Source organism: Strongylocentrotus purpuratus, unplaced genomic scaffold, assembly GCF_000002235.5.
Source record: "Strongylocentrotus purpuratus isolate Spur 01 unplaced genomic scaffold, Spur_5.0 spur5_scaffold_13, whole genome shotgun sequence".
Classification (NCBI taxonomy): domain Eukaryota; kingdom Metazoa; phylum Echinodermata; class Echinoidea; order Camarodonta; family Strongylocentrotidae; genus Strongylocentrotus; species Strongylocentrotus purpuratus.
In genome coordinates this window covers 12,495,741-12,523,163 of record NW_022145598.1, presented here as the reverse complement: position 1 = coordinate 12,523,163, position 27,423 = coordinate 12,495,741, and the positions used below count along the sequence as shown (strand labels likewise).

Genomic DNA, 27,423 nt, shown 5'->3' with positions numbered 1-27,423 from the left:
GGAATGGCGCGGCGAGCTACCCCGCTGCTCCTGCGCGTGCGATTCTGCCCAGTCCTGTAGCGATAATTGCCAAAGCTCTCTGATAGTAATAGTTGCTCTGTATGCAGGCATACCCGTCACAAGCATGCTGTTTTCATGTGTTTACTGTCTTACCTCTATAAATGGAAGGCTTTATACTCTAATATTTTGATAAACGCCTTTGAGAGATATACAACCCTTTAGTTTGCGTACTAAATGCTTTAATAACAACATTGCGTTTCCTATACAAGTGGTGACCCTTTTGTATACTAAAATGTACATTGTTTGCAATAAGTTTTCAAGAATTTGTAATTTTATATAATTTTCATGTCTCATGTCTCATATATTATGAAGTGTTTATCAGTCAACGACCCCCACAATATTCCACATTTTGCAGGTTTACACTTTTCTATATCTATTAAAAACCAAATATCAATAGAATAGTTTTCAAAATCAATAAATACTAATACATACAATGCGTATTTACTATTTAGTCGGTTTATTGATACTGTTGCTAATTCAATTTTTTTCCAAAAAGTCCATAGAAATCTTTAAAAATCTAGACAGATTATTCATTTGGCATGGGCAAGGTCAGTCTCTACGATTCAGTCGAACGAATCCCCGACTATCTTGTTTTGCGAGAGCATACAAAAACCAATCAACAAAGAAGATGGGGCAGCAAAATATACTAAAATGCCCTTTGTTGCCGATAGTGGGAAAGCCATAGAAGTGACCCTCCCTGTCAGCGCAACATCGTTTACGCTGAGATGAGCTCGATCGTAAACAAAAGAAACACAATTTAGTGGGCTCGAGAATAAAATAGAAAAATAATTTCTGTTAAATTCTGTACAACTGGGTAGCAATGAAATGTGCATGAGGTATCTAACGGAGATATATCGCTCTCCTGATACTACATATACACTACTACTTTTACTACTACTACTACTACTACTACTTGTTTTTCTACAAGTGATAATACTGTTGCTATTACTGCAATTACTACAACAACTACTACTATTTCCATTATTCCAGTTACAAATGCTACTAATGTACTACTTCTGCTATGCCTGTAATTATTCGTTTCTATCTCCTGCTGCAAGTTTGGAAAGTGGTTTCCTTTATAGGCTAATGTTAAAATACACAATTTAATTGCACCGGCTTATTTCTTACGAGAAACAGAATAGTTATTACTACATTAGTCATTCATTTTTGGATTTCATATCGGTAGAAGTTGGAATAAATGCGGATGCTAAGATGTAAACTCTGCCTGTCAGTACAAATAACAACTATTACAAAGTCACAACAGTTTCCGTTGAAGGAAATAATTTTGACAATTTAGGAAGTAGGCATATGTGGGCGAATGTGAGTGTGTGTGTTTGAGGGGGGGGGGGCGCACTCAAATGTATCCAGATAAGCCCGGTATGATACAAATACATATTATATAGTATCTAGTAATCTTGCTAGGCATAACTATTCTGATCCCTCTCCAAAAAAGTAAATGTTACACTGACATATAACTGCTGTCTTATAGTCATTAGCTCTTATAAAGTGGTTTATGATCTCAATAAATATAGGAAACTAGGAAAGCAATCTCATAAATGATTTAATAATTGATTTCTTAATGAATAATTTGTAAAAAGTATTCCCCCTACTAATGGAGAAAAAAGCGATGTAAGCTAAGCCCACACTAAACATACTTGAAATAAAAACATTACGAAAGAACTTACAGTTGTCTCAAAGTCTATCAATCTCGATAGCCTTTGAGAAGATTGAGACATCTAAATGGATTCGTAATGGATACCAAAATAGATTTTATACTTCATGTACGCGATAAACTACGGAAACCAATTGTACGATAAAGGAAAAACGAGACTTTTTGTTTCCACATCACGTTATGGCATGGACTGACAAACCAAAAGTATGTTTTTAATAATTTGGGTGGCGGAACCTGAAGGGCCAAAAGCAGTGGATTATTTCCCGGATTTGGGGCGTAAATATTCTTGTACATGTCATTTAAGTGCAAAAGCCAGCAGAAATGCTTAACAGAAGTGAAGAGTGGGTATTTGAATATTGAGAAAGAGAAAAACTGACAGATTAACAGGTTTTGTATGCTGTTAAAACATTTTTGTCGTCTTTGTTTATGGCAATTTTAAAGTTGTAACAACGGGAGCAAACCTACAGTTTAAATGTGACGAGGTAAAAAGAAGGTCCTTCGTATTTTTGTCTTCAGCTTTATATTATTTTCATCTCCCCCTTTAGTAGACGTAATGATGACCTTGTGAACTATGTATATTACTGATTCTTGTTACCCTCATGTAGGATACGAGTTCATCCGGTAGACGCAAGGCCACACTATTGGCCCTACACTACGATGAAAACCAGGCGCCATTTTAAAGCTTTTATCCTTTGGCGCCACCTATTTAGGCGCGCTACGCTGTACCATGTCTTTACTGCTACCTGAGCATTGATGCCAACGCTCAGTGCACGCCGCCCCGGAGCTCCCCGCACACTCAGCTGCCGTGCGGCCGTGCATTCATGCTTCTCTCTACGGTGCGGGTATCCATTGCACTGGGACCAGTTGGACATGGTGGACTGGGAGGTTGTGCAAATTTACAAATGCTGCAGAAAAGCTGAGTAAACTTTCACGATAGTGATACAGATTGAAAAAAATCCCGGAAGCGAAACAATGTACAATATGTACCGAATATTTTTAACCAAGATTTATTTGAGGGGTGAAAAATGATGTCCTTATATGACCCTTTTGTAGGGAGAAACTATTGAGTAAAATGGCTCTCATTAGTCGATAAAATCTGACAGGCAAAATACCCCCTTTCCTAAAAATGGCTTTAATTCCACACAAGGTCAATCGAATCGCAATAGTCATCCTATTCCTATTCAAAATTATTTTAAATCTCCTTGTCTCCATAAGCTGTAAGTCCCCTTATTTGTAATGCAAACTTAATACAACAAACATTATCACAGATCAAATCAGACGTACGTTTTACACGAAAACAAAGTCGAATGACACTTTTTTGTAAAGGTTTGAATGTATCTGTGTCTGAACAGTTAAATGTCCCATTTGACAGGCGATGAAGATTAGAAATGCTTTATCGTTTCATTTGTGTATTAGCAGGCTGCATTGACAGTTGCTTTCCCATCGCAGTTGGTTTGACACTCACTAAACCGTCCCGACCGAAAGTATGTAATTCTGCTCCGTTTAATCGCTTCATAGATCAAACAGGTCCCATGAATGAAATCAAAGAATTTCTGAGTTTGTTTTAGCAACAAGTGAACAATCGCTAACCACCTCGAATGGCGACATTTCTCTTTCGAGTTTTTGAGGACGAGAATGCGTGCGGCAAAGCTCAAAGTGGGGCGAATATTTGGTGGTTTATTGGCACACCAAGCATGGGCGATAGTGTGGAACATTATTGTTATGCCACATGTTGATTCTAGGCAAAAGTCAGTTAGAATACATTTCTCGACGTATACATCCAACCCCAAATTCCCCTTTGTGAACTCCTTTTCAACGTGAGTCATTATCGCATTCAAATCCATTGAGAAATATTCATTTTACTTGGGAAATCTGGTTTAATGCGGAAAATGACTTGTAATAAATCTCTTTGTCTTTGACCACCAATTTGGTGATAAAATTGAATGGTGAATAATGAGAGATGTGAACAATAAACTCTGTATATTTGAGTTCCATTTGCCAACATTTGAATTTCGATGTCAGCGTATATTAGGCTTAAAATGAGGTAAAATCAATTCTTTAACAAAAATGGTCTGAACAGTTTGGATCCTTCTAATCGCAGTTTTTTGCTAGCCGACACTTTTTATCCTGTTGATTAAATTTCTTTTCTTTATGGAATTATTATTTTTCGTTCGTATACAATATAATGCTCCTCTTTTTCTTGAAAACCTACGAACCATTCATACTATAAAATTCTTTTCTTTTTTTGTGTGAAATCCCTATCATCAAAATATAATGAAATATAATAAATATCATTTTGCCCATTCCAATTTAGATCTTTGTAATCAATCAACTGCCTTCATACTGTTTTCATTCAGAGGGTTTATATCTTAATTGGCCCCGATGATTGTAGGAGATGGTTTCCTATCTCGTGGCTTTTAATCCCTGGAAGCCTGAAAATACCTCCAAAAGTCAGCATGGCACGTGTTACCCGAATAGGAATTCTTCTGATGAAAGAGACAAAGACAGAGACGGGCAATTAGCCCACACCCCGGCGATTTAATTCATACCCTAGAACATGTATAATGGAAACGCCACCCCTTAGATGAAAGGCATTCATTTAGCCCAATCATGAATACTTCATTTTCGATCGCGAAAGATTACAGAGAGGATAAGAGATGGCGAAAAGGGCAGGCAGTTGTTGCCTTTGAACGCCATTCACAATAAAGAAGTGCTCTCAAGCTTCGTCACTGAATAGGGTCTATCTGGCGTATTAAATGGACTAGGACCCTTTCCTAATCTTCCTCCAAAAAAAAATCATGATCTGTTGAACAAAAAACTGTTGTTGCATTCGTTTAGGCTCATTTAACACCAACATTAGGAATGGCATCGCTGGCGACCTTAACCTTTGAACTTGGACATGATACCTATTTTCTGATGGGAAGGCTCTGATGATCTTCCATCGAAACAAATCCCACGGAAAGCATTCGCCATCAAACGTAAACCATCAACAACAAAATAAACGAGGTGCCACTAATGGCTTTAATTTGCATTTAGTTTGCGTCATATTAATCATACTTTGGGTTAAAAAATCGTATCATATTGTGAGTGTTTCAAGCCATAGATATAAGATCATGATTTTAAACAATAATAATAAAGTAGATAGTTAGATACAATCGCAGATGGAAATTAAGTAGTAATTCCCAAGGCATATATTTATTTTCATTCCGCGTAAGAAGTATTCAAATGCTGACATGATGTTTACAGAATGGTGATAATGGTGGTAAGCTATATTCTTCGTATGTTTTGGTGAGGATAAACAACACACCACAATTGACATTAACGTCTGGATGTTCCCTTTTGAAGGAGGGGTAAGATATTGGTGTTTTCCACCCCTGTCCATCACTTAACCAATTTCGTATTACCAGTGTGGTTAATTTTCATCTCTAGACTTAGGTCGGACTTAAGGAGAGCGGGTAGGAGAGGGGTAAATGACCGGCTGCAGATGATGGTAGAGGGGTAGAAGACGGCTACTCCGTCATCTCCTCCATCATAGGCTCTTGTCATTACCTGTTAACTATCCAGATGCTTTGGTAAGTCAATGGAGAGAGAGAGAGGGAAGAAGAGAAGGAGGGTAAACGAGAACAAACAGGCAGAGAGAAAATACCCCAGAAAGCCGTACGGTTGGTGGTCCGACAATCTAGCTTAAATCCTGTCCATCAGCCGCCGCCCTCATGTGCGACAACCTGGCTACCGACTCCGACTACTGGTGATGTCAAATCGTATTTTCAGGGTGGGAAATAAGTAGGGGCTTGTGTGTGTGTGGGGGGGGGGGGTAAGGAAAGTGGTATAAGAGGGTGAGGAGTGAATAATAAGGATTCTTAAACACAGCATTTCGAGGAGAAAAATTGTAAGAATACAGGAGGGTTGGATAAAACAGTAAAAAGCAGGGCCATGCAGACACCTAGAGTACATGGCGCTTATTTTATGTAATTAATTTTAAGTATTTATTCATAATTTTGTCGATATCAATATTTTGTAGTGGATGCATCTAAGGACAGTATACATTGGTAATGAAAGCGAGAGATATTGATAAGACAATGGAAGAGAGAGAGAGAGAGAGAGAGAGAGATAGGGGGACAGAAAAAACAGACAGAGACCGATATTTAGAGAATTACTGGCACTACCTTCAACGTCTCACCAGGTCACTGTTATTTTCCTGTTACTTATTGCAAACGTGTTGATTTTATAAAATTGGACTGTATCAATGATCGATCCGCCTTTTAGTGCATTTGTAAACAAGTAAAGGAAAGAATAGGTCTACAATAAACCAACCGTATTCTTGCCCATAAAAAAACTCTATGAAAGCAAACAGGAGTCTAGATAATAATGCTAATGGTCTTTGATCGATTGCCGAGAAATATAGAGCTGCTAAAATGTGTCAATATATTTCAATTTCACGCACGGAATATAAATATTTTCTCATCATGTCTTGCGTAGCAGTCGCAGGTATAAACAGACTTTCCGTTTCAAGGTAACTAGGAATTCCACAGGTGTGCTCGCACCTTAGACGTGCTTTTGCATAACCTATTTCCAGGTATCTCAAGGATGAACGCATCCCAGCTCCCCAGCGAGACAGATTCAATAATACACGCAGGATATTGACTAGATCGGCATTACATCACAGCCGGAAAAGTGGGGAAGAGGTTGGGCGTGAAAATTGTCATCTCGACGAATCAACTCTACTACAGCACATTCTACTAAACACGTGAGATATTGAGCTGTACCCAGCACGCGCGTAAACCTATGGGACCCTTGAGACAAAAATCAAGTCTGTATATTTCGGCTAATTGGGGCAAGACGAGGATCAATCTCAAAACAAAGGCCCACGCGAGCTCAAACAGTGACGTGAATGGCTCTGTCAGACAGACAATGTAGCATTTTGACAAAACGATAATCTACAGTTAGTTTATCAATCTACAACAAATAAGTTTGACAAAAACGTGAAGTCTTGTATTCCCGGGACTGCTAACATCATGAGCAAGGTTAGAGGAACCCCTCATTTAGTAAAATTAAGTATTTCCCTCCATGTCTGTAAATTGTAATCTTTAATTATTATCCCCAATCAGCCTATTTCATTAAGGAGATGTGGTCACCTAAACATCTAGTATTCACATGCTGTCATTGAAATCGCACCATGTCTGGTTGGTTGTTAAAATTCGTTTAGTTTCCCTAGAAATTATGATTAGTAATCTGTATTCTCACCTTGGCCGGGAAAAGCGCCCTCATATTCGTGAAATAGTCTCCCTGGGCTAACCTTGAGAAACGTTCATCCGTGGGTATCTGAAAATATAGCCAAACCATGCGAGATGTAGGTGAGATCTTGCCCTCAAATTTCCCCATCAGTCCCACATATCTAATTTTAACGTGGTTATTTTTAACGTAGTCCCGCTCTATCATTTTCATGTAATCTCGCTGCGGCCATCCCCACCTACATGTATGACATCTACAGAGGAAAATGCCACTGAAAACCTTTATTACGCTTTCTCCGCAAGCATGGTAGAGCAGATATCATTTACGAAAAAGATAACTACAGTAGGAGTATGATATATACAAAACATATTTCAAAATGTAGGAATGAATAGGAAAAGAAGAAGAAGATTAAGAAGTAGAAGGTAAATGATACATGTTTATCGTTTACTTTGAAATTGTATAATACTTTCGACAACAACCTCTAACAAAAATGGCTCATGTTATCATAAATAGAGCTATATATATATATATATATATATGGCATGATTGATGTTATAATCTGTTTTAAACTATAACAAAATATATTAAATGAGAAGCGACCCCTATAATTTGATGTATCCTCATATTAGAAGGTGGGGAGAGACGGAGGAAGTGCTTTCATGATAAACGGTGCCCCCCCCCCAAAAAAAAAAAAAAAAAAAAAAAAAAACATATGTGTATTCAATAAAGTAGATGCAATAATCAGTTGTCAAAGATGAATTTGCCGTTAGAGTCAAGTTTACATCAAAGAGGAAAGGAGAAATGGTGGAGTGAGAACCAGGGGGTGGGGGGGGGGGGGATCTTTCGACGTAAAAGTTTCCAGTTATCATGCACTATGTATATACCTCGACGTTGATGTCAGAGTAATCTCATACACTGGTTTAAAAATAACCACAGTGTGTGATTATTTTGAGCTGGGGCATTTTCGATGATCTTGAATTGGACGATTAATATAGGAGCAAAAGTAAGCTCATTTGATACGACTTGGTGAAATTTCTAGCCAAAATCTGTTTTCATGTTGCACACCCATATTTATCATTTGAAACTAATTTATTTACTGGAAGCTAAAATACCCTAAACGAAGTGATTTAGAAAACAGTGCAAGGGGGGGGGGGGGGGGGGGGGGTAATTGAAGTGAACGAAGAGATGAGCGTCGTGATTTCTAATTTATGGGCACAGCATTCACGATGAATGCCTTTTTATCAAAGATAGCCTCTTCAGTACACCAGCAAAAGCAGGGGTTAATGTATATGGCCACGGTGGCGGAAAGATATGAGAGACATTAGCAATTAATCACTGCAAATATTAGTGCAGAGAGGGAGGAAGAAGAGAGAGAGAGAGAGAGAGAGACGCAATAAATGTCATAGCGCGATAATCATCAAGACTGATGATCATTTTTGCGATTGTCAGCCTAATACCAAATGAGTCAATTGAGAATGCCGCGTAAGGCAAAAATTTGATAAATGTCTGTGTATTGAGATAACGTTACGCATGAAAACTGAAATCCAACAAGGGATCGATAAGACGTGGAGAGAAAACTGAGGACGAGCCGCATAAATGTTTCAAAACCTCAAAACCAGAAACTCCTTCTCTGTATAATTATCTCATTTCAGCATCACTGCACTTTGGCAAAAAATAAGAGATAAGGAGGATGAAATGTAATACATTTATTCAGCTGTTTTAAAGGGCAGCTATCTCTCTTAAAGACTTAATAATGATTTAAATGTTTATATTAGATAATTCTAACTTAGAGATTTAGAAATACATAAACTGATGATCAAGTTCATGAAGGTGATCGTAATAATGATAATAATAAAAGCAATATCAAGCATGATAATAATAATGATAATGATAATGATAATAATAATAACAATAACAATAAAAACGATAATAATAGTGATAATAATATAAATATTAAACAACACTAACAACAATAAAACAGTAATAATAATAATAATAATAATAATAATAATAATGATATTACCGTTACTACTACTACTACTACTACTACTACTACTACTACTACTACGTCTACTACTACTACTACTACTACTACTACTAATACTAATACTACCCATTATAATGATGATAATAACGAATACATTTAATGTAATAGGGAAATGTAATCGTTCACTTTTCAAAATAATGAGTCGAATGATTGATATAAAAACTACTAGCCTAATTTAATCACCAAAAAAATAAATGAAGGACATATTATTTTGCAAGAAATTAATGATGGGTACCTTAAAAATAATGGTGGTAGAAAAGAAAATCAGTTTTCGTCACACCGTTATACAGCATGGGTTAAAAAAAGTCTCCAGTATTATAAGATAACTCGAATCTACTCTTTCGCAAGAACAACAGAATACGATTGCCCAATACCAATACAGGAAGGAGGTAAAAACATTCCTTAGATTTTCTGCATCATTCTTGGACTATGAATCATAATTCATTTTCATAATCGACACTCCTCCAAGAAGCTGTCCAAATCGAGAAAAGCTACCAGCTTCGATCCTTACCACTGCTACCAAAATAAAATTACCAAACCTGTCATAATTTGCCCCAAAGAATCAAAGAAAGAGCGATATTGTAATAGAAAAAAAAGAGGGGGAAAGAGGACAAAAAATTACGATAATAATGGCAAGTTTTGATAAAAATTCCTGTTCGTTATGTCAATAAGATGAAGACGCCTACTTGTCGGGTCGTACCACACAGACTGTGTTCTAGTCTACTCAGGGCTGCCAGGTTATTCCAGGTCATTGTGGGACGTAGCTTGGGTTTTCAGGGGTACAAAGGTCAAAAGTCAGCCAATCTTGATCTCACTCTCTCCACTCTTTGCTCCCAATTTCTGGTTTCTGATTTTGTGATTATGTTATTCATTCCCCCATCTCTCTTTACTTCTCAAAGTTTGTCCGTCAAACTTGTTTTTTGGGCTCTTTGATTGTCCACCTCACTTTATATTTCTGTCCGTATGATTGGACATTAAACCAGTCTGGAAAGGGCGAAGGTAAGTATTCTTTTCACGTTATTGCATTCGCTGGTGTGGTTTTCTACCTTCCTTTATCATGTTTTGAATGAGTCTTGTATCGGTAGAAGGGGGCAACGACCTCCCCCTGTAATCTACAATCTTTCCATACATGTGACCCCCTCTAAACCTGTGTCCTTCCCTGTTCTTCATGCTCTCTACGTCTCCATCCTACTCTCTTCCTTCACCCATCCCTCTCCCCATCCACCAGAAGAGCCCCTCTTCGTATCTTCGACCCCTTTTGTGTTATCGTTCCCTTCAAACTCGGCCAGGATCTCGCAGTGACTTAGGACCCCCTCCTGAGATTCAATTCAAGACCTCAGCCGCAAATTTGGCGTGGATTATTATAAGAGGTATCGCCTTGCCACCGGGACTTATTGGACTTGATCACAGTGATCATAGAATTGAGGACACCGTAGTCTAGCTTTCAAACCCCGAGGAAGCCTTCCATTACCCGGCCAATCGTGGTCGAGATGTCGGGGTAAGTAACGACTTCCCGACCACGTCACTTCCCATATCCGCCATCGAGTTCAACGACGGAATGGTTCTGGTTGCAACGCCCTCATCGCACCAACGAAGCACACTCCAACATAACGAATACAGCGCTGAACGTGGTCTTGTTAGACTAGACTTGGAACAGAGCAGGTCCTTCGCCCGCTCTGGTTTGCTCTTCCCAATTCGTTAACTCTCGCCAATAGACGGCAGACAAGGATGAATTTTGGAATTCGAAGCTGTCATGTTTTACTTTCTGTCATGGCACGACGAAACACAGGAAGATCTACTTCAAACCCTGGCTTAGCTTCGATATATAGTTGAGATAAATGTAATTTCCTGTACGTCTATCGTTTATCATGAACTATTATATTGATTCTCAGAATTCTGATGTTCTTTTGAATCTTTAAACTTTGTAACAAATAGGGCACTTGACAATGGAAACAAGCATAATTTACATATACATACATGAATTACATGTGCAGCTGTTTATTAAATACATTTTATATGTTTATTATAACACATACAACGTGGTCCCATAGTCAAGAGTAAGTAAAAATATCCATCTCTACCTGATGTTATACTGATGTACAGACCATACACCGCGTACCAAATTTGTATAGACCTTCTATTAAATTATCAAGTGTCATTTGATAACAGCTTTTGAAAAGGAGGTGCCATATTTATTTTCATTATCTATTGCACGAAAATTAAAAGTCCTCATAAAGTGGATGTAATATTTATAGGTCCTAAAATCTTTTAAAAACTCCCAAGGTAGGAGAAATCAGTCAGCCTATTGAACTTTTAATTTCAAAACCATAATAACAGAAAAGTTTAAATTCTGCTGAGACTGCTTAGAAAACTTACAAAAGCCTGTGGCGAATGGGGCCTCCAAATATTATGTATGAAAAGCCTCCAACATTACAATGTACAGAGATGCGAAAGAAAGAGAGAAGAGGGGGGGGGGGGGGAGGGGCCGTCCCCAAGCTTTGCAGAATGTTGTCAGGTTTATCTCGAGAAAAGATCAGAGAGGCTTCCGGGCCGCAAGACACAAGACAAAACGCACAACTACAAAATGAAATCCGCACAAGGTTCACAAAGAATAATATCTTCGCCTAGTTTTGGAAATATTCGTAGGTTTTCAGAAGGTAAGTTGAAAGGGAAATCATAACCATAATGGAAAATCTCTTGTTTGGCAACTTCCAAGACAGGACCTTTGGCTATATTCTATTTTCTACATTTTTACAATCTGGTTTCAATTTTGAAGTGGATAGTGACCCCTCGAATGTGTTTCTCTAGACGAACCCTTTTGAATTATTGAGTGAAAATCAGAAATCTGTCATTCATTTGCACAAAATCATTTGTAAAACTAACTGTATGTAACAGATATCGTTTTAAATGTTGTGATAAGATACATGAAAATCATTCAAGAAAGACTTCACAACGACCATTTTAGGTAAAGTTTGAAGAGTCACAAGTTTCTATAGTTAAAACTAAATTGGAAGCAACGAAGCTATATGAAATATACAGTAATTCAGATAATTATTTTTATCGCGTATTTACGTAAGTTGGCAAAATCCTGTAACAATTTCGACATTTGTGTGTGTCTAAAACATTACAGTATTGACAATAATGTTCAAAGTCATGTTTGTTACCTATGTATGTCTACCAGGACACTTAGAGGAATATTTAACGTGGATCATGTTTCTAGGAATGGCTACAGACACTTATAATCTGGCAACCTGCTTCTATAAACGTCAAGGCCAACCTAACTGACGGAGTTTTTACAAATCAATCACATTGATAAATGCATTGCCATTGTTCTTCCGACCTTTTCTATCAGGATTTACTTTTCTCTATACTATCAATACTCGTCGTGTTCTGGAAGATTGAAGTCTTCGGTAAGAGCTGTAGAGTTCACGACCCATGACGGTTGACTCACTTGCGTCAACACTCGAGTAGTTGAAGGAGGGGCAAGGGGGTGAGGGGGGGGGGGATTTGCCCCTCCTCCTGACAGACTTCCGTCCAGGAAAATAAAATGTAGTCTAAGTGGTAGTACGCAGGATAGGAATCGGTGTAAGTCAAGAAAAGCGTGACATATATACAGGCGTACATATTCTCTCAAGACTTTTTTGTCTCCTTCAAATAATTTACTTTGGGCGATGCCTTCTCCCCCTTGCTGATGCTGTAACGCAAACCTTGGCTCGCGCCTGCTTATCAAAAGTTGTTCCTGTTTATGGATCACAGTAAGTTGAAATGTTTTGCCCCCCATGCGGACAAGGTCTTGATACGCCACTGTGCGTCAACATGGGTCAGAGCATGCCAGTGAGGTACGTGGGCATTTGTTAGCTGCCACGTAATAAGTCGCTGCTCACCCCATAGCGATCATTATAACTAGAGTCGATGAGTTTGAACCCAGTAGCCGCCACTTCAGATTTAGACAGAACAGTTGTACTTGAAGATACATTCGGTAGACGTGAATTTCCTGATTTCACACCCCTCGTCAGCCACAGAGTAAGCCTGGCCCCCTATACGTCATGTCCGTACAGAGGCAGACCGGGAAGGCGGGGAGGGGGGGGGGGGGGTAATAGGGACACATGCCCCCTGTATATCCTTCTGTTCCCCTGTACTTCACACTCCTATCCGGTCGGAGAGTAAGACTATTCCGAAGCCTGGCCCCTAGTCTTCAAGAGGTTCGGACCACAGCAACAAGGTCGGGGCAGTGCTATTAATGACACTATTGTCATGATTATATTGGTAACACGACTGGCAGTTGTTGGAGAAGTTACTTCTGGTAGACACGTTTCATATTAATGTCCTTCTCCTTTTTGACGTTCACGACGAGTCAAGGTCATAGTGCCCTTGTCAATACCTTTTTGTCTATCAAGTATTCATCACCTATGTCAATGTCGTGATTGTCATGGAGGATCATCTTCACAGCCCTGTCAGCATTTACCTTCATTCAATACATGGCCCTAAGTCTGGGAGGAACCATACTAGTAAATCTGCAAGACTGTTAAATGCATTCGTTAACAAAATGTCAAACACCAGAATTATTATTATAAGTGTCACTGTCAAGACAACTTTGGGAAATTGTATTCTGTAGAAATATTATCTAGTGACGTGCTCTTTAAATTTTGATAAAATAGAATGGATAATAACATATATTAAACAATATGACAAACTGAGCAAAATATCACCTGGATTGAGCAGAAAGCTTCCGAAATTTGTCAGACACATAGTTATATAGTAATAATACAAAATAATAAATCTGGGTTTATATAGCGGTCGATACGGAATACCATCTCTCACCGCTGCATGCGGATATTATTATTATTAGAATATTACCCCTGCCATCGGATTCATTCCCAAATTACTCATTCCCAATTACCCTAAAGTTGGGCAAATTTTTACCAAAACAAATATTTAAAGAGTAAATACATTGTTCTTCACAACCTCTTGTCGAATCAAATATTTCATTAATTTCCAAGCCAACAATCGTAGAAAAGAGAAAAGTCAACTTCGAAGAGAAATAAAACGGTATGTGCCTATGAGAAGAAAGTCATGACTGTAATTCCTTTTGGTACACATCGATCATGAACATTCCTTGATCTATAGAGACATACATGTGAGAGGCCACCAACGACAGAATTGTATGATTCACATTTTTCTTCTTCAATGTCTGCATTTTTCAAAAAGGGTGAAAGAAGTAGGGCAACATATCACCGACACCAAAGAAAAGAAACTTGAAATAAGGGTTTTATGGAAACCTTTTCTTTCATCAATAAATTTTGCAGGATTTGCTCTTTGGTTGTATTTTGAAGTGAAGTCCCGAAAGCTTTACATAATTGTTATCCTTATTATGCAATTGTGAACGTTCATATTTTACATTCATAATATTTTAATTATTTTCCTAGATAAGTCTTCTCTCTATTGCCTCAATTTGTTAACTCTACTATCAGTCGTTGACTTGTTACAATTCCTGTTATAAAAAAAATTTAAATAATTTTATTAAGAAAGATGGGTAATATGGTCTATTGATAACATATTTTCTCGACAAGCCCTTTCAGATACAGCAGAATTATATAAATAAAATAAATGCGCAACGTCATTTTATAATGAATATATACAAAATTAAAGTTTATGGTATGTACACACAATTATTGTCGGCATATCCAAATGTATATATATATATATATATATATGAATATTTTTACTTCGAATACTGAATAAAAGATTTTGGTGATATGTAGTAAGAGGCAACGTTATTTGTATACTACACATTATGAATCACTATTTTTAAAACATTGTATTAGACATACCAGGACGAAAATGTTTTCCACGTAAGAAAACATTTATTTCGCTTGAAAGCATAACTGGGACAGACGTGTAAAACATCTATCTAAATGTTGCACTAATGACACAATGTGATTGTCGTTTTTCTCACTTTACGAAAAAAAAAAGACTTAATGGTTATCATCGTCAAATCTTTCTTACAAAGGCTTGCCTACACTCAAAATCTGTTCAATTTAGGGGGGATTTTCTGCGCATAACACTGAACGGCCTTTGGAGCTAAATTTTCTTCGCCTTCACCCTAACACTGGCTGAGGAGCATTTGCTTTAGCCGTGAACGGTGCGGCAAGTAACCGAATCCGAGCGGGCAAACTCCGGGCGCAATTCGGGCGTTGGGAGTGTCAACAAGCGGTCCGCAAACTTGGCGGCAACATCAAGGGCCGCGAGTATAGACGACACTGGCAAAGTCTCGTACGGTGGTGAGGAGAAGAAGTGAAAAGCTAAAAATAAAAAAAGAGCGCATATTTCTCAAGAATGGATCGCTTTCGCCTTGTAATATTCCCCTTTGAAAACTTGAACACTATTTTGGGAGTATGGACTACACTGTGTGTCGATCACACCGCCTATACTTGCGATACAGACAACCAAGTCTGTATTGTATAGTAGCCAAACGGAGAGCGCCATTTTGGAAATCCTCCTATTCAGCAGTACAACGTTGTGCCATTCTAAAACTTCGCCTCAGTACTATGGCTATACTGAAAACACACGTAGATTTTGATATACAGGAACATAACTATTGCACGCACTGCTACAGCCTAATTTGACATTTGCTTTTCTTTATGATTTCTAGACTAGAATTATGTAAATCATTTTGTTATAAGAGGGCATTTAGTTCATGTACCAAAAACGACTTCTCCTAAATATTGTGTTCTAAATATCATTATTGTACCATTATATTTATTCAAATATTAATAGCTTTTTTTATTTTATATAAGGACAACTTAATCTATTTCCATCATATTATGAAACAATCTAAAAGTAAAATTTTCATTCCTATCCTATTGGTTGTACGTAGCTTGATTAAATGGAATTCCTTTCTAGTTTATTTATTAATCAATAACAAAACTGAAGTGCAAAATGACCGTTTTTCTTCCAGCCACGCAATGTTTCGTGTAGATTACACGGCTAAATAAATGTTATGGTCATTGTTATTGTGAGCTCTGGTCTACCATGCCCCTATACATAATGCTCAATATTCATTGTGTTATCTGAGAGACACCTTTCACCAGCTCTTATAATCATACCCTTCTTTTTCAGATCTACTGGACCAGAATAAATATCTATTCAATTCGTGTAAGGGTTTATGAATCATCCTTGTATTCATTAATGCTCTTAATCTATAAATCAACCATTCTTATAGCCATGTTACGGCAGTAGGCTTACCTAATGGCAGCCGGTCTTTATTTTTAGGGAAACAACGGAAAAGGGAAAAGAAGAGTAACAAAGAGAGAGAGAGAGAGAGAGAGAGAGAGAGTGAAAGTGAGAGAGATGGGGTCCAGTACACTTTGCATAAATGCGACCTTACAATACATAATTCCATTTTCGCCCGTAAACGATGATACGATAGAGAATCATCCTAAACATACTATTATCCTTTTTACGAGGCGAGCCACCTGTCTCACCGAGCAAAACACGACTTTCCCCTCATCTAGATCCCTTTCTCTCTGCTCATATCACCCTCTATCCCTTATTCTTTTCCCCATTTTTTATATTTTCGCTGTATTTAGCCCATCATCGATGTCTCCCCATCATCATAAAGCGCATTACTCATACCAGTAATCGGCGCTGATCGGTGAACCCGTGTTCTCTCCACAACCAGCGACTTCGTCCCCCCTCTGCGCTCATTACCTAAATGGCCACGACTTCTTTATGGTATTAAATCGAACTCCCAGCCACAATATATTATCCATTTACACGCTACATGCTAGGCCGTGCATGACCAAGTTGACATGCTTATTGAGTAACCATACGCGGTTTGGGACGAATGGGACCGGGGATACCCTCGAATTGACCTTGGAATGATTATGTATAAGACAGATTGTTTTTAGTCGTTAAAACAAACCATTATTGCCTTTAAAAGTGACCGCTCTTGGTAATACATTGAATGAATAATATCAAATGCTTAATTACCCTCATTAAGCATGTATATTCCCTTTGTTTACTTGTGCCTTGAGGGTTAGTCTTGTGGTTATTATTCAAATCAGTCTCTAATAGTAATACCAAGACACATCATCTATGTAGAAAATAAAAACGCTCTGCCCCCCCCCCCTTCGGCGTAGTTAACCAGTGTATTCCTTCACATGTCCGCGAATTGTTTTAGATAATCCCTAAAATATGTTTGTACATAATACTACAAATGGGGCATGACTTTTTTTATAGGTCTAGTTAAAATATAATAACCAAGTTTGCTGTAGTGTAGTCCATAGGGTCCTCTTATGGCATTGAAAACTGTTGAATCTATTGGCATTATTTTGCAGTGTTGATACATGGTTAGTTTTTTAAATTGTGCATCAAAAACAATTTGTTTCCTTTGTGATGTTTCATTAATTCTCTAAATACATGTATTATTATAGATTAAAATTTACCTTAATTGTTATGGCATTCAATTCATTTATAAAGCAAGAAATTGTAAATATATTTTACAAAATAATAAAATATTCGCTTTAGTTGCCCTTTTTGACACAAGTCATTCTCTTCATACGACTGTTCGACTGCTGCTAAATAGATCAAGAGACCCCAGTCGGAACTAGGACCCCTAACGTCTGTTTAGCAGTCACTGTTTGAGGACCACACACTTCATAATATCATAAGTATATACCCCTATGACAATCAGAGGTGCAATATGTATTGCTCACCCTGGACTAACATCGGTGTTTAGAAGTCAGGAAAAGTTCGAAGATCTGTTAAATAAATTACCAGCACTTCCTTCAGATGAAGTAAAAATCAAACTAAGTTGAAATAATGAAGTCTTGTACGTTGATATACTAGGAAAGTGAGGTATATGAGGAATATGCATATGCAGTGCAACATGCATACATCTGCCCATGGGGGGGGGGGGGGGGGGTGGTCGTTCCGGGTTATACCCCATGGCAAAACCAAATATGGCAAACCCTAAGGCCTAAGTAAATAGGCGAAAAATAAATGTGCACAAATCTGTGTTCCTCCGCCCCCGGCAAAATATTGGAATGTATGATTTCGTGAAATGGGAAAATGACATATAAATATCATTTTAGAAATAGTTTTAGAATTATTAGGAATAAGGTTGACATTATTAGTCTACCGTTAGTAGAAATTGTGTTTTTTATGTGTGTGTGGGGGAGGGGGGGGGGGGGGGGGGGGGGGGGACATGAGCCCCTTTTTACCCTATAACTCAGTTATGCACCTAAAAGGTTGCCACAGTCCCATTGCGCTTATAATGAAACTATTTCTGTAAACGGCACATAATGACCGGAGGCAAAACTTCACATACTATTTAATCAATTTCCCTCACCAAAATTGTGTTTCATTTCCTGTCTAAACTCAAATCACATTTCGTTGTAATGCGAACATTTACCATCGCCCCATGTCACTATTCAAAGCCTCATCCGTTTTGACACTGAAAGATAATGGTCTTTTAATCATTTTTAGAGGGGCCAACTAGCATGGCATACCCCATTCTTTACCCCTCGATAAGAAGCCATCGAAATATAGTTTTTAAAGAAAAATCCCACTTCGAAGTCTTAGACCAATTTTGATTAATCGATTGATTTTCGTTCATCAGTTAACATACATGGGGATTTTATCAGCAACTATTCTACAAAGTTGCCTAAAATCTCCCAAACAAATTATTATCTTCCTTTGGTGTTCACTAACGTCATTATTTTTCCTCCATCAACGCTTTCCTTCGAAATGTTGTCTTGTTCAAATCCTCTGTGACTATATTCGATTTTCATTATTCATTAAACAATAATGCGTGTCTTTGCCACAGACGTAATGGCCTCATTTCTGGACTCGTTTTATGCGAAGCCCCTATGGGTGTCAACAACAAGGATATTCATTTTCCTCAGCAATTTAGATACACATTCGGTTTTCTCTCTTCTTTCTGCAACCTGTTGAACGTGAGGAATGACGATTTGAAAAGTATACTGTCATTATCATATTGTTTTACTCCCTGCCACGCGAACGAAAGTCGTATTTAACTGTCGTCCTGATCGCTTATCATAAATCAAGCAGGGGAGCTCTCCCCAAAACAGTAACGGTATACTCAATTGATATATCACCCATGTCCACCAATATGTTGTTTTACAAGCCTCTAAAGTAATCGCTGTTATAGTTCACGGCAAAAGAACATAAATAACTCGCCGCTTGTTAAAGCGCTACACAAGACAGTCGTAATATATGGCTGAATTTTATGACTGCACTGTGCCCCTGTGGGTTCCGACTGACACGTGAAAACAGTTCAGCGGCAGAAATTACTCGAGGTGCGAGGAGGCCGGTGACTTATTTCTTTCACAGCTCGTAAAACAGCATAATATCATATTCACAGATATATCTGGAAACCCTGTTACACGCCTCCTGTGACAAAACTTGGGGTTTTCTCGTGCAGGTTTTGTGACAGAGGCGCGCTCTTAATTCGGCAGCGCAAATGTAGACTTATGAATGAGAAAAGGGAAAGTTAATACTGCCATGGCATGCTGTGTCTGCTCTATCAACCTGTTTGCCTAGATGACAGCTAGCATTTTGGTAGGTTTTTATTTCGGGATAACTTACAACCAGGCAGAGGCTTCATTTACGCCTCGATCGTGTGAAGTTGTCAGAATCGAGAAGAGTGATTTTGACTTCTCCTCCTTTTCTCTCTACTAATGTTGTCGGTGAGAAATTATGCACACTTAAGCAAGTGTACTCACTTTCACATAATTAGAACGATACGGTAACTCTATATTAAGCTGGTGCCTATTTTTGTGTTCATTAAAAACGGAAATTGTTCGTTCTTTCTTTTGATAACAAAGCGAGGCAACGTCAGTTTGATATGGAATTCCTTAAATGTTACAATGGGATTTTTAAGTGCTTGAGATTTATATGAATTTCACACACAGTCTTCCATATTTAACTGTTCAACTGTTTGATTAAACAAGTAGGCCTGGTCAATTTGACGCTACCCCCCCCCCTGCCTCTTATCACAATATCTAAACCTGCATACAATACTTTTGAACATGGTTAATGCTAGCTTGTAATCTGTAATTCTATTTTGCCCTTTTTCTACTCTGAATAGGGAGAGTCATCCTTCGAAATTGGCGACTATTCTCCCGTCTCCAACTCCCTTCCGCCCTGGCAGGATCTCCCAATATTTACCATTCTTTCATAACAAATTTACCAGAAAACCGTTTCCATGGACATTCAATTACAAATTTCATACCACCAGGGAATTCACTTTTTGTACACGTGTGAGTCAATGAAGAAAAAAAGAAGGGGAGAAGGGAGGAAGGACGGGAGAGAATTTGTTCTCATCACTCGTATAGCAATATATTGAACGAAAATTTCGTCGGGGTTGAGCTGCACTTTAAATGGTTGCTCAAAATATTGTCGCTTCAACAATCATTTTTCAACCTCCTTTAGTACTGGTTCATTTCTATCCCCAGTAACACAGGTTCCCTACAGCTCTATCTCACTTACGACGTGCTGAGGGGGAGAGATAGAGGTTGAGGAGGAAAGCGGCAATTTTCTCGCGTTTTGCTGAGCAGCGAGAGCGTTGACTGTGCAACCTAGCAAGAAAAAGCATTGATCCGAATGGCAAATAGAAAATATCAAGTATTGACCGGACTTGCTTGCTCAGTCGCGAAAAAGAGGGAGACAATTATAATGCTATGAAATGATGTGTCGGGGGGGGGGGGGGGGGGAGGTGTGCTATACTGGAAGAAGAATAAAATAGAAAGTGCGCCTGCTGACACATACTGTGCCCGGAATGATCGCCAGCCTGACTTAGTTTTGTATTAATCGGTGAGAACTGCACCTTCTGCCAGATACCCCCCTCACTCCTTTTTTCGTAATATAAAATACGTGAACGTCCTGTTCTTGCAGTAAACAGGCAATTACTCGTACAAACAGCTCCCTTCCTTCCTCTTAATGAGAGGAATCAAATCTTCAATTGTTATTGTTCCGAATGCTTCAAACCTCTAGCCCTGTCACATACAATTCATACAAATGCTAATTGTTTACAAGTACATATTAATCTACCACTTGCTGTAATATGTGGAGATACTTATATTGTATAGTACAGCTGAACTGGGACTTGAATAACTGAAAACAATTCACAAATCGATAAAAACGCGGCATAATTATAAAGTCTCACACTAACGGGGAAAGAATTCGCCCTGATAAACAAACATAACTGTCAAGCCTGCTTGAGCTTATTACGCAACAACACAAGGAGTAGTACAAGAAATGATTTAAACGCCAGACAAAACCTATATAAAATGTGTAAATAATGTGAATGAGGACGGCAAATATTGTCTTATTGTAACTAACGTGTAAGCAAATTATGTTTTGACAAACGTTCCTCGGGACAAGTTAACTGCTCCTCAACGAGAGGGGGAGCCCTCGCTGTTACCGTTAATTCGACAATCTTTTCCTAACTTGCAGACAACATGTTGTTAGCGAATATGTACCATTATACAATGCAATAAGTTTAGTTATGAAAATATTCCAACACAAGTATACCAATAAAAATATATGACGTCGTAAGCATACTAGAATATAATATCTTGATAGAAATCCATAAAACTGTGTGGCGTCAAGCAGGCTCACCAAATCGTGTCTCGTTCATAAACGAAAACTAACAATACTGTACATAATAGTCATTCTTATAACAGGAAATCTTAAAATCGTAAAAGACAAAATTTATACCAACAATAGAATTGTATTTTTGAAGTTCGTCCTTTTAGAAATTGTGAGATCAAATAAGGTCTCTCATAATGATATTGAATTTATACTCATACTTTGAGAAAAGACTATTACAACGACAAAATCTTTCCGGTATTTCTTTGACAGTTATTTTGTGTTATTTTTTAAAATACACTTCAAATAAATGAAATCACGATGACAACAAGTTACTGGGCAATCATATATATCTTTTAAATCATTTCTTCTTTCGTAAAGGATGCAATATATGTATGATTTTCCAACAAAACAAACAGAAACTTACAACTTTTATGACATGAATTTTAGTACTAATTCGAAACTTTCATCAATATTCTTGCCATTTTACACTTGCATGTTTTTTATTCACTTACAAATCTCTGGCCAGTAACATAAAATTGATATTATCTCCTGGAAATTTATACTAGGCTTACAATAATCACACACATTTTACGGCAACAATGTTTTCAATGTTTCAACAATGCATTTACAATCCCTGCTCATTTTACCATCGTCCATCCACCATTATTCAGACGGAATATAGTCCCGGACGGAAAACGGGTAATAAGTAGTTCAATAATGAAACGGCATTGACCAATTCTGCTTTAAGTTGCCCCCATCGAGTCTCAGCCTTCTTTCCAATTATAATCCAGGCTTTGTCCATTGGAAGGCATGTTGATGAATACTAGTATTGCTTTAAAAAAAACTAACCTTGGGGTTTTATTATTATTTTTAAACGAATGCAGCAAATACTTGGTTCCGTTTTTCGTCTAAAAATATAATTATTTATTTGGAAACTCTTCTAGAGACCATGCAACATATAAAAGGTTGGGTAGCAAAATCCGGTACAAGATTTTACTTGTAAAAAAAAACAACTTTCAAATTAATACCATCGTAGGGAGAAACTAGACGATGCTGACGAGTTTAATATCAAGATCATAAAATATGATAAGAATAATTATTTATCTTAGTAGTTTATCCTATTACTCCTTACATTTTTGATAAAGTTTGCAAACTGTGTTTTACAAAGTGGTCAAGCATTTCTTCTTTGACGATTTCTTTCAATTTGCATTTTTATTAGGACTTCCTCCACCAAAAATATTGCATTAAATAAAATGTGATGGGTATTTTCGTAATTCATTACAAAGCTAGTTTGTACTTTGTATGATATTTCCATGGCATGAAAATATATAACCAGCATGGTTGCAAGTTGTTTGTTGTAAGAGTTTCCTACTATAATGGTTTCAATGACATTCCTTATTCTAAAAGTTCAATGGAGCCCCCTCAGTGGTAATGATTTTTGGTTATCGATCTTATTGCTAAGCACATGTAGTTTGTAATTGATTTGAGAGGATTAAGTTGTAGCGCCATTGTACGGTTGAATAAAAGCTGAATAAAAGCCATAAAAAGGGCAAGTATACGATTGAAGGTTGAAAAAGAAAAACAAGACTTACCGAGCCATCGTCCATAGGATGAAGACCCGTGGGATGGTGTAGCATGAGATCGGTTTGTTCCGGAGCGAGTCCGTGTGGTCCTCCGTGTACTAAAACATCGGGGCGACGCACGGCTGAATAGTCCCTAGCCGATGGTAGCTGCATACCAGGGTGCTGGAGGTGTAGATGGTCGGCTTCCTCCCGGCGGCCGAGCATGTGCTGGGTCCGCTGTTGCGGGTGGAGCTGATATTGATGTTGCGGCTGGGGATGTATGGGATTCAGGTGAGAGTAAGGGTCAGCATTCACATGCGAGTGGTGAAAATCCAACTGGGATTGAGGCTGGGGAATGTTGTAAGGGGGAGGAAAGTACGGCGGTTGGAAGTCCGTGGTTGTAGGGGTATGCGATAGCCGTGTCGCCGGGGAGAACGAGCTGTTGCCCCCGACGGAGGCCGTGCTGAAACCCGGCCGGTGGGCGATCAAATCAGAACGTTCCTGTAAAGACAAAAATATAGCAGAAAAAAGTCCATCAAGACAAATATTCACAAGCACAACTCAAACATCACTTTAAACACACGTTGTTCAAATATAAACGAACGTAGATTGGCAAATATAACCGGAATCGCACGAAGAATAAAGAGGTAAACAAAATCCGGTATAGCAATTTCATCGATCATTTTTGTCCTTATAAATAAAGAGATTCGATAAAACTTGCGAAGCGGTCAGCCTTGGGCGAACTCAATTCTATTCCCAAGCACCGAAGAGAGCGATTTTCTCCTTCAAAAGAGGCCCCAAAGAGCGTTAACGGATTAAAACTATTTTTTGGTGAAAAATACAGCGAATCGAAAATAAAGATCTTGATAATAACCTGCAAAGAAGGAACTGTTAAAACAGCCGTCGATGCCATGGTGTCGAAACAAACAAAAGCAATCCTGATAAAGATGTAAAATCACAAACTGAAGAGAAATAAAACCAATGTGAAATTCCGACAGATGAGGGTAGAGAAAGGGAAAAATATATCAATAAGCTGATAATAGCAATCGCAACGGTGTTGTGCGAGGAGGTAGAACGGTGAGCGGCCCGGCGTGTGGAGGGGTCGGCGGGCAGGTACGAACTGATCTGATTTCGCGAGCTTGAATAGCTAGTGTGAGTGTTGGCTGTCCGGTGACTGTAGCTCCAAGGCACTCATTCCCCTCCCTTCTCTCAGCGAGGGTTCATTCTCTGTCATTGGCCAGCGGACGGAGAGAGACAGCCAGAAAGAGGGAGAGAGGGAGAGAGAGAAAGGGAGATGGTGGGAGAGCGTGTGTGGGTGATGATGATGATGAGGGTGAGGGTGAGGGGTATGGACGTAACGGGTACCGGTCAGGACATCGAACTGTTGTGGTGGAAGGTGGTGGTGACGAAAATGGGATAGAGAAAGATAGAGAGAGAGAAAAAAAAATTGCCTCTGGCCCTGTGGTCACGCCGCTTCAGCATAACCCTGCCCTGTGTGCGGCGGACAGAAATTTAGATATCCTACAAAAATGACATCATTCTAACTTCTATAACTCCCTTCATTTAGTTACTAATTGCTTTACTCAATTCTTTCTTGGCATCTATAACTTGATATTGTCCCGTTAATTGACAATAATTCAACGTCTACTTTTTCCTTCTTACCCCACCTCTTGCTGCATATCGTCGTTGGCTAGTTTTTGCACAATTTTAGGCGTTTTTATTTCAGCAATTTTTGAGGAAAGCCCCGAGTTTTGATGTCGGTTGGGTAGAGATATTTAGCGGGGTGCTATCGGGGGAAATGGGCTAAGGGATCGCTTACCTGCGCCATGTCGACGCCGTAACCTTCGCCGTGAAGTCGCGTGGTGCTAGGTTGGGCTTCCGCAAGCAGATGAAGAAAAAAGTAAGTTGTAAGCAAAATATAAGAATCCCTGGGGTTCGTTCGTTGACGAGAACAGGAAGACGCGACTTAATTATCTCGTCAATCCTGTCATGAAGCCGTAGAGATTTGTAACCGTAGATTTAGATAAACTAGTAAACACCGCTTAGCTCAGGCAGGTGCCGATGAACATGTCCTTTTAGATGGAGATGATCTCGGTGATGACAAGGGATATGAGCAAGTTTCTCACGTTGTCGGAGCCCGTCGTCGTCGGCCGGTCGGACGAAGCGTCGAGGTATAAAGTCCCGGGACTGCTGGAATAAAAAAGCTGGCCGAATTATTGTCACAGGGTTTCCGCGTTGGGTAGGATTCGAAGGCCGGCCATGAGATAGTGTTTGTCGCAAATTCACCACAGAGTGTCAAATCGTTACCGTCTTTTTGTGATCAATGGAGCATCAGTGTTTAGAGAGAATTGTTTCTTTTCACGCCGCCGTGCGTGTTATGTCGCGGGGTGCGCGCTGGTGCTAGCCAGCCGTGTCACGATCGGCTAGGGGAAGATGAGTCGTTTGTTCGCAGGTGACTTTACTTGCCGAGGGTTCGACCATTCCAATGTCTCCTTCTGTCTCGTAAGGGGGAGCCCTTTCAACTATGGGGACATCACCGCTATTTTTCTCTCTCAGCCCTTCGTAGCGACCTCGGCGCTCTATCTAGCTACCGAACACCCGAAGCCAAACGCACCGTGAGTGGCCCCGCTAGACACATTTTAATTAACCAAGTGTCGTGCGCGAATGACATCTCGTGTCCGCCGATGAAACGAGCGCTCTGATTGGCGGAGATGGCAGTTCAAAGTCTACCTGTCATGCGTATGCAAATCGCACACGCGCTCGCAAGCCTCTTAGCTGACAAATCAGGGGACAGATGGCTGAATAATTAGGGTCTTATACGCACTGGGTGGGAGGAGTGCTGGATATTAGTTTTGGAGGGTGGTCTTCAAAAACAAACGGATAAACCTTCAACGTCCAATGACAGCAAGCGGTCAATAGCCTCTCTGACGATCAACACTCACAAAAAAACGAAACATTTGCCGGATGAAGAAAACATTACTTCAAGAAACCAAACTTTGTCTTGCAAATCGATGTTTTTCTTGACAAAACAAGGAAAAACATCGAAAATAACAGATGTCCTTTTTTTCTTACATGTTTGTTTGGATAAGGCATAGCTTGATTCGCCAGATCAAGAATGTATTCCCTAATACCATAATTGCAGATATTGTCATATCAATAGAGAATGAATTATTTATTTTTATCGTTACACAATTTATTTTTGTTTGAAATATAAGGCTGAATGCTCGCCAAAAAGCAAAAATAACAAGTCATTATCTTTTAGACAAAAGTCGCAAAAACATTAGAATCGTACTTGACATTTGAGAGAATAAATGTGTTATAAAGTTATGAAACATACATTGTAAGTGTTAATGATACTTGAAATCGTCTTTGTACTGAATGAATGTATGAGCTTGAATGATATACTTCATGATTCATTAAATTGTGTTGCTGCTTGTACTACATAAGACATAGGAAATCGAAATGATTCGATTGCTCTAAAAATATAATTACAACAAGAAAGAAATCGAATGAAAAGCATTTCTTATTAAGTTTTTTTTTACTATGAAACATATGATGACTGAAAGACTTGAAAAATAATGACACTTACGATTTCTTTCATTATTTTTAATTGTACTATTTAAGTACCTGCGATAATGACTAAGTCAAGAAAAAAAATGCTCTGGTTAAATCGTACGTGTTAAATGGCAAAGTGCAAACCATTCCGTATTTTAACCTTTTGTAAAATAAGATTCATTCATAAAAAAAACAACTGATATAATAGGCTCTACATATTTCAAGTGACTCTTCACTTTTATAGTGAATTTACATGTGGTCAATCCTCACACTACATTAGCCCAGAAATGAATCAGACATAGAGAATCAGATGTATAGAATTCTTTACCTAATGATATTCGAAATATAAAATCAACAAACTCCTTTAAAAGAGCACTCAAAATATTTCACAGATGTAAGATATTACTTACATTATATAATCTATAATATTTTATGTGAGTTATTATGTCATCAGTTTTGATTACCTCACAGCTAAACGAAGAGGGTTCGACTTCTCAAAGTTATCATCTTTTCTTTCTTTTTTCATGCATGCTCGAGTACATAAGTGCAACATCGGGGACATAATTACTTTATATTGTATTGTATTAATGAATATGTAACAATATGATCGAATGTATCAGGTTAATGCTATATCTTCCTGGGAACTTCTAATTTCCACAGTTAAAACAGAAATTCAC

At 38.5% G+C, this 27,423-nt stretch overlaps 1 protein-coding gene across 2 annotated transcripts; it reads right to left on the bottom strand.

The window, feature by feature from the left end:
• Window positions 1-4,803: 4,803 nt before the first annotated feature.
• LOC115922992 (transcription factor AP-2-beta-like) lies at window positions 4,804-25,786 on the bottom strand. Of its 2 annotated transcripts, none has more exons than XM_030982928.1 (3): window positions 25,011-25,786; window positions 23,222-23,692; window positions 4,804-7,054 (listed from the first exon to the last, which is right to left on the bottom strand). In XM_030982928.1, the coding sequence occupies exons 1-3, from the start codon at window positions 25,017-25,019 to the stop codon at window positions 6,944-6,946; spliced, it is 591 nt and encodes a 196-aa protein (XP_030838788.1). In that variant the 5' UTR covers window positions 25,020-25,786; the 3' UTR covers window positions 4,804-6,943. The 2 variants fall into 2 exon arrangements, with proteins under 2 accessions (XP_030838788.1, XP_030838787.1); XM_030982927.1 differs by lacking the exon at window positions 25,011-25,786 and adding an exon at window positions 24,066-24,463.
• Window positions 25,787-27,423: the final 1,637 nt, after the last annotated feature.

Bases quoted from the DNA above. Each gene is read 5' to 3' on its own strand.
- LOC115922992 (XM_030982927.1), bottom strand. From the start codon at position 24,104: ATGGCATCGACGGCTGTTTTAACAGTTCCTTCTTTGCAG. The intron at 23,693-24,065 runs GTTATTATCAAG...TTGTCTTTACAG, and splicing joins TAACAGTTCCTTCTTTGCAG to GAACGTTCTGATTTGATCGC. The intron at 7,055-23,221 runs GTAAGTCTTGTT...CTATATTTTCAG, and splicing joins ATCCTATGGACGATGGCTCG to ATACCCACGGATGAACGTTT.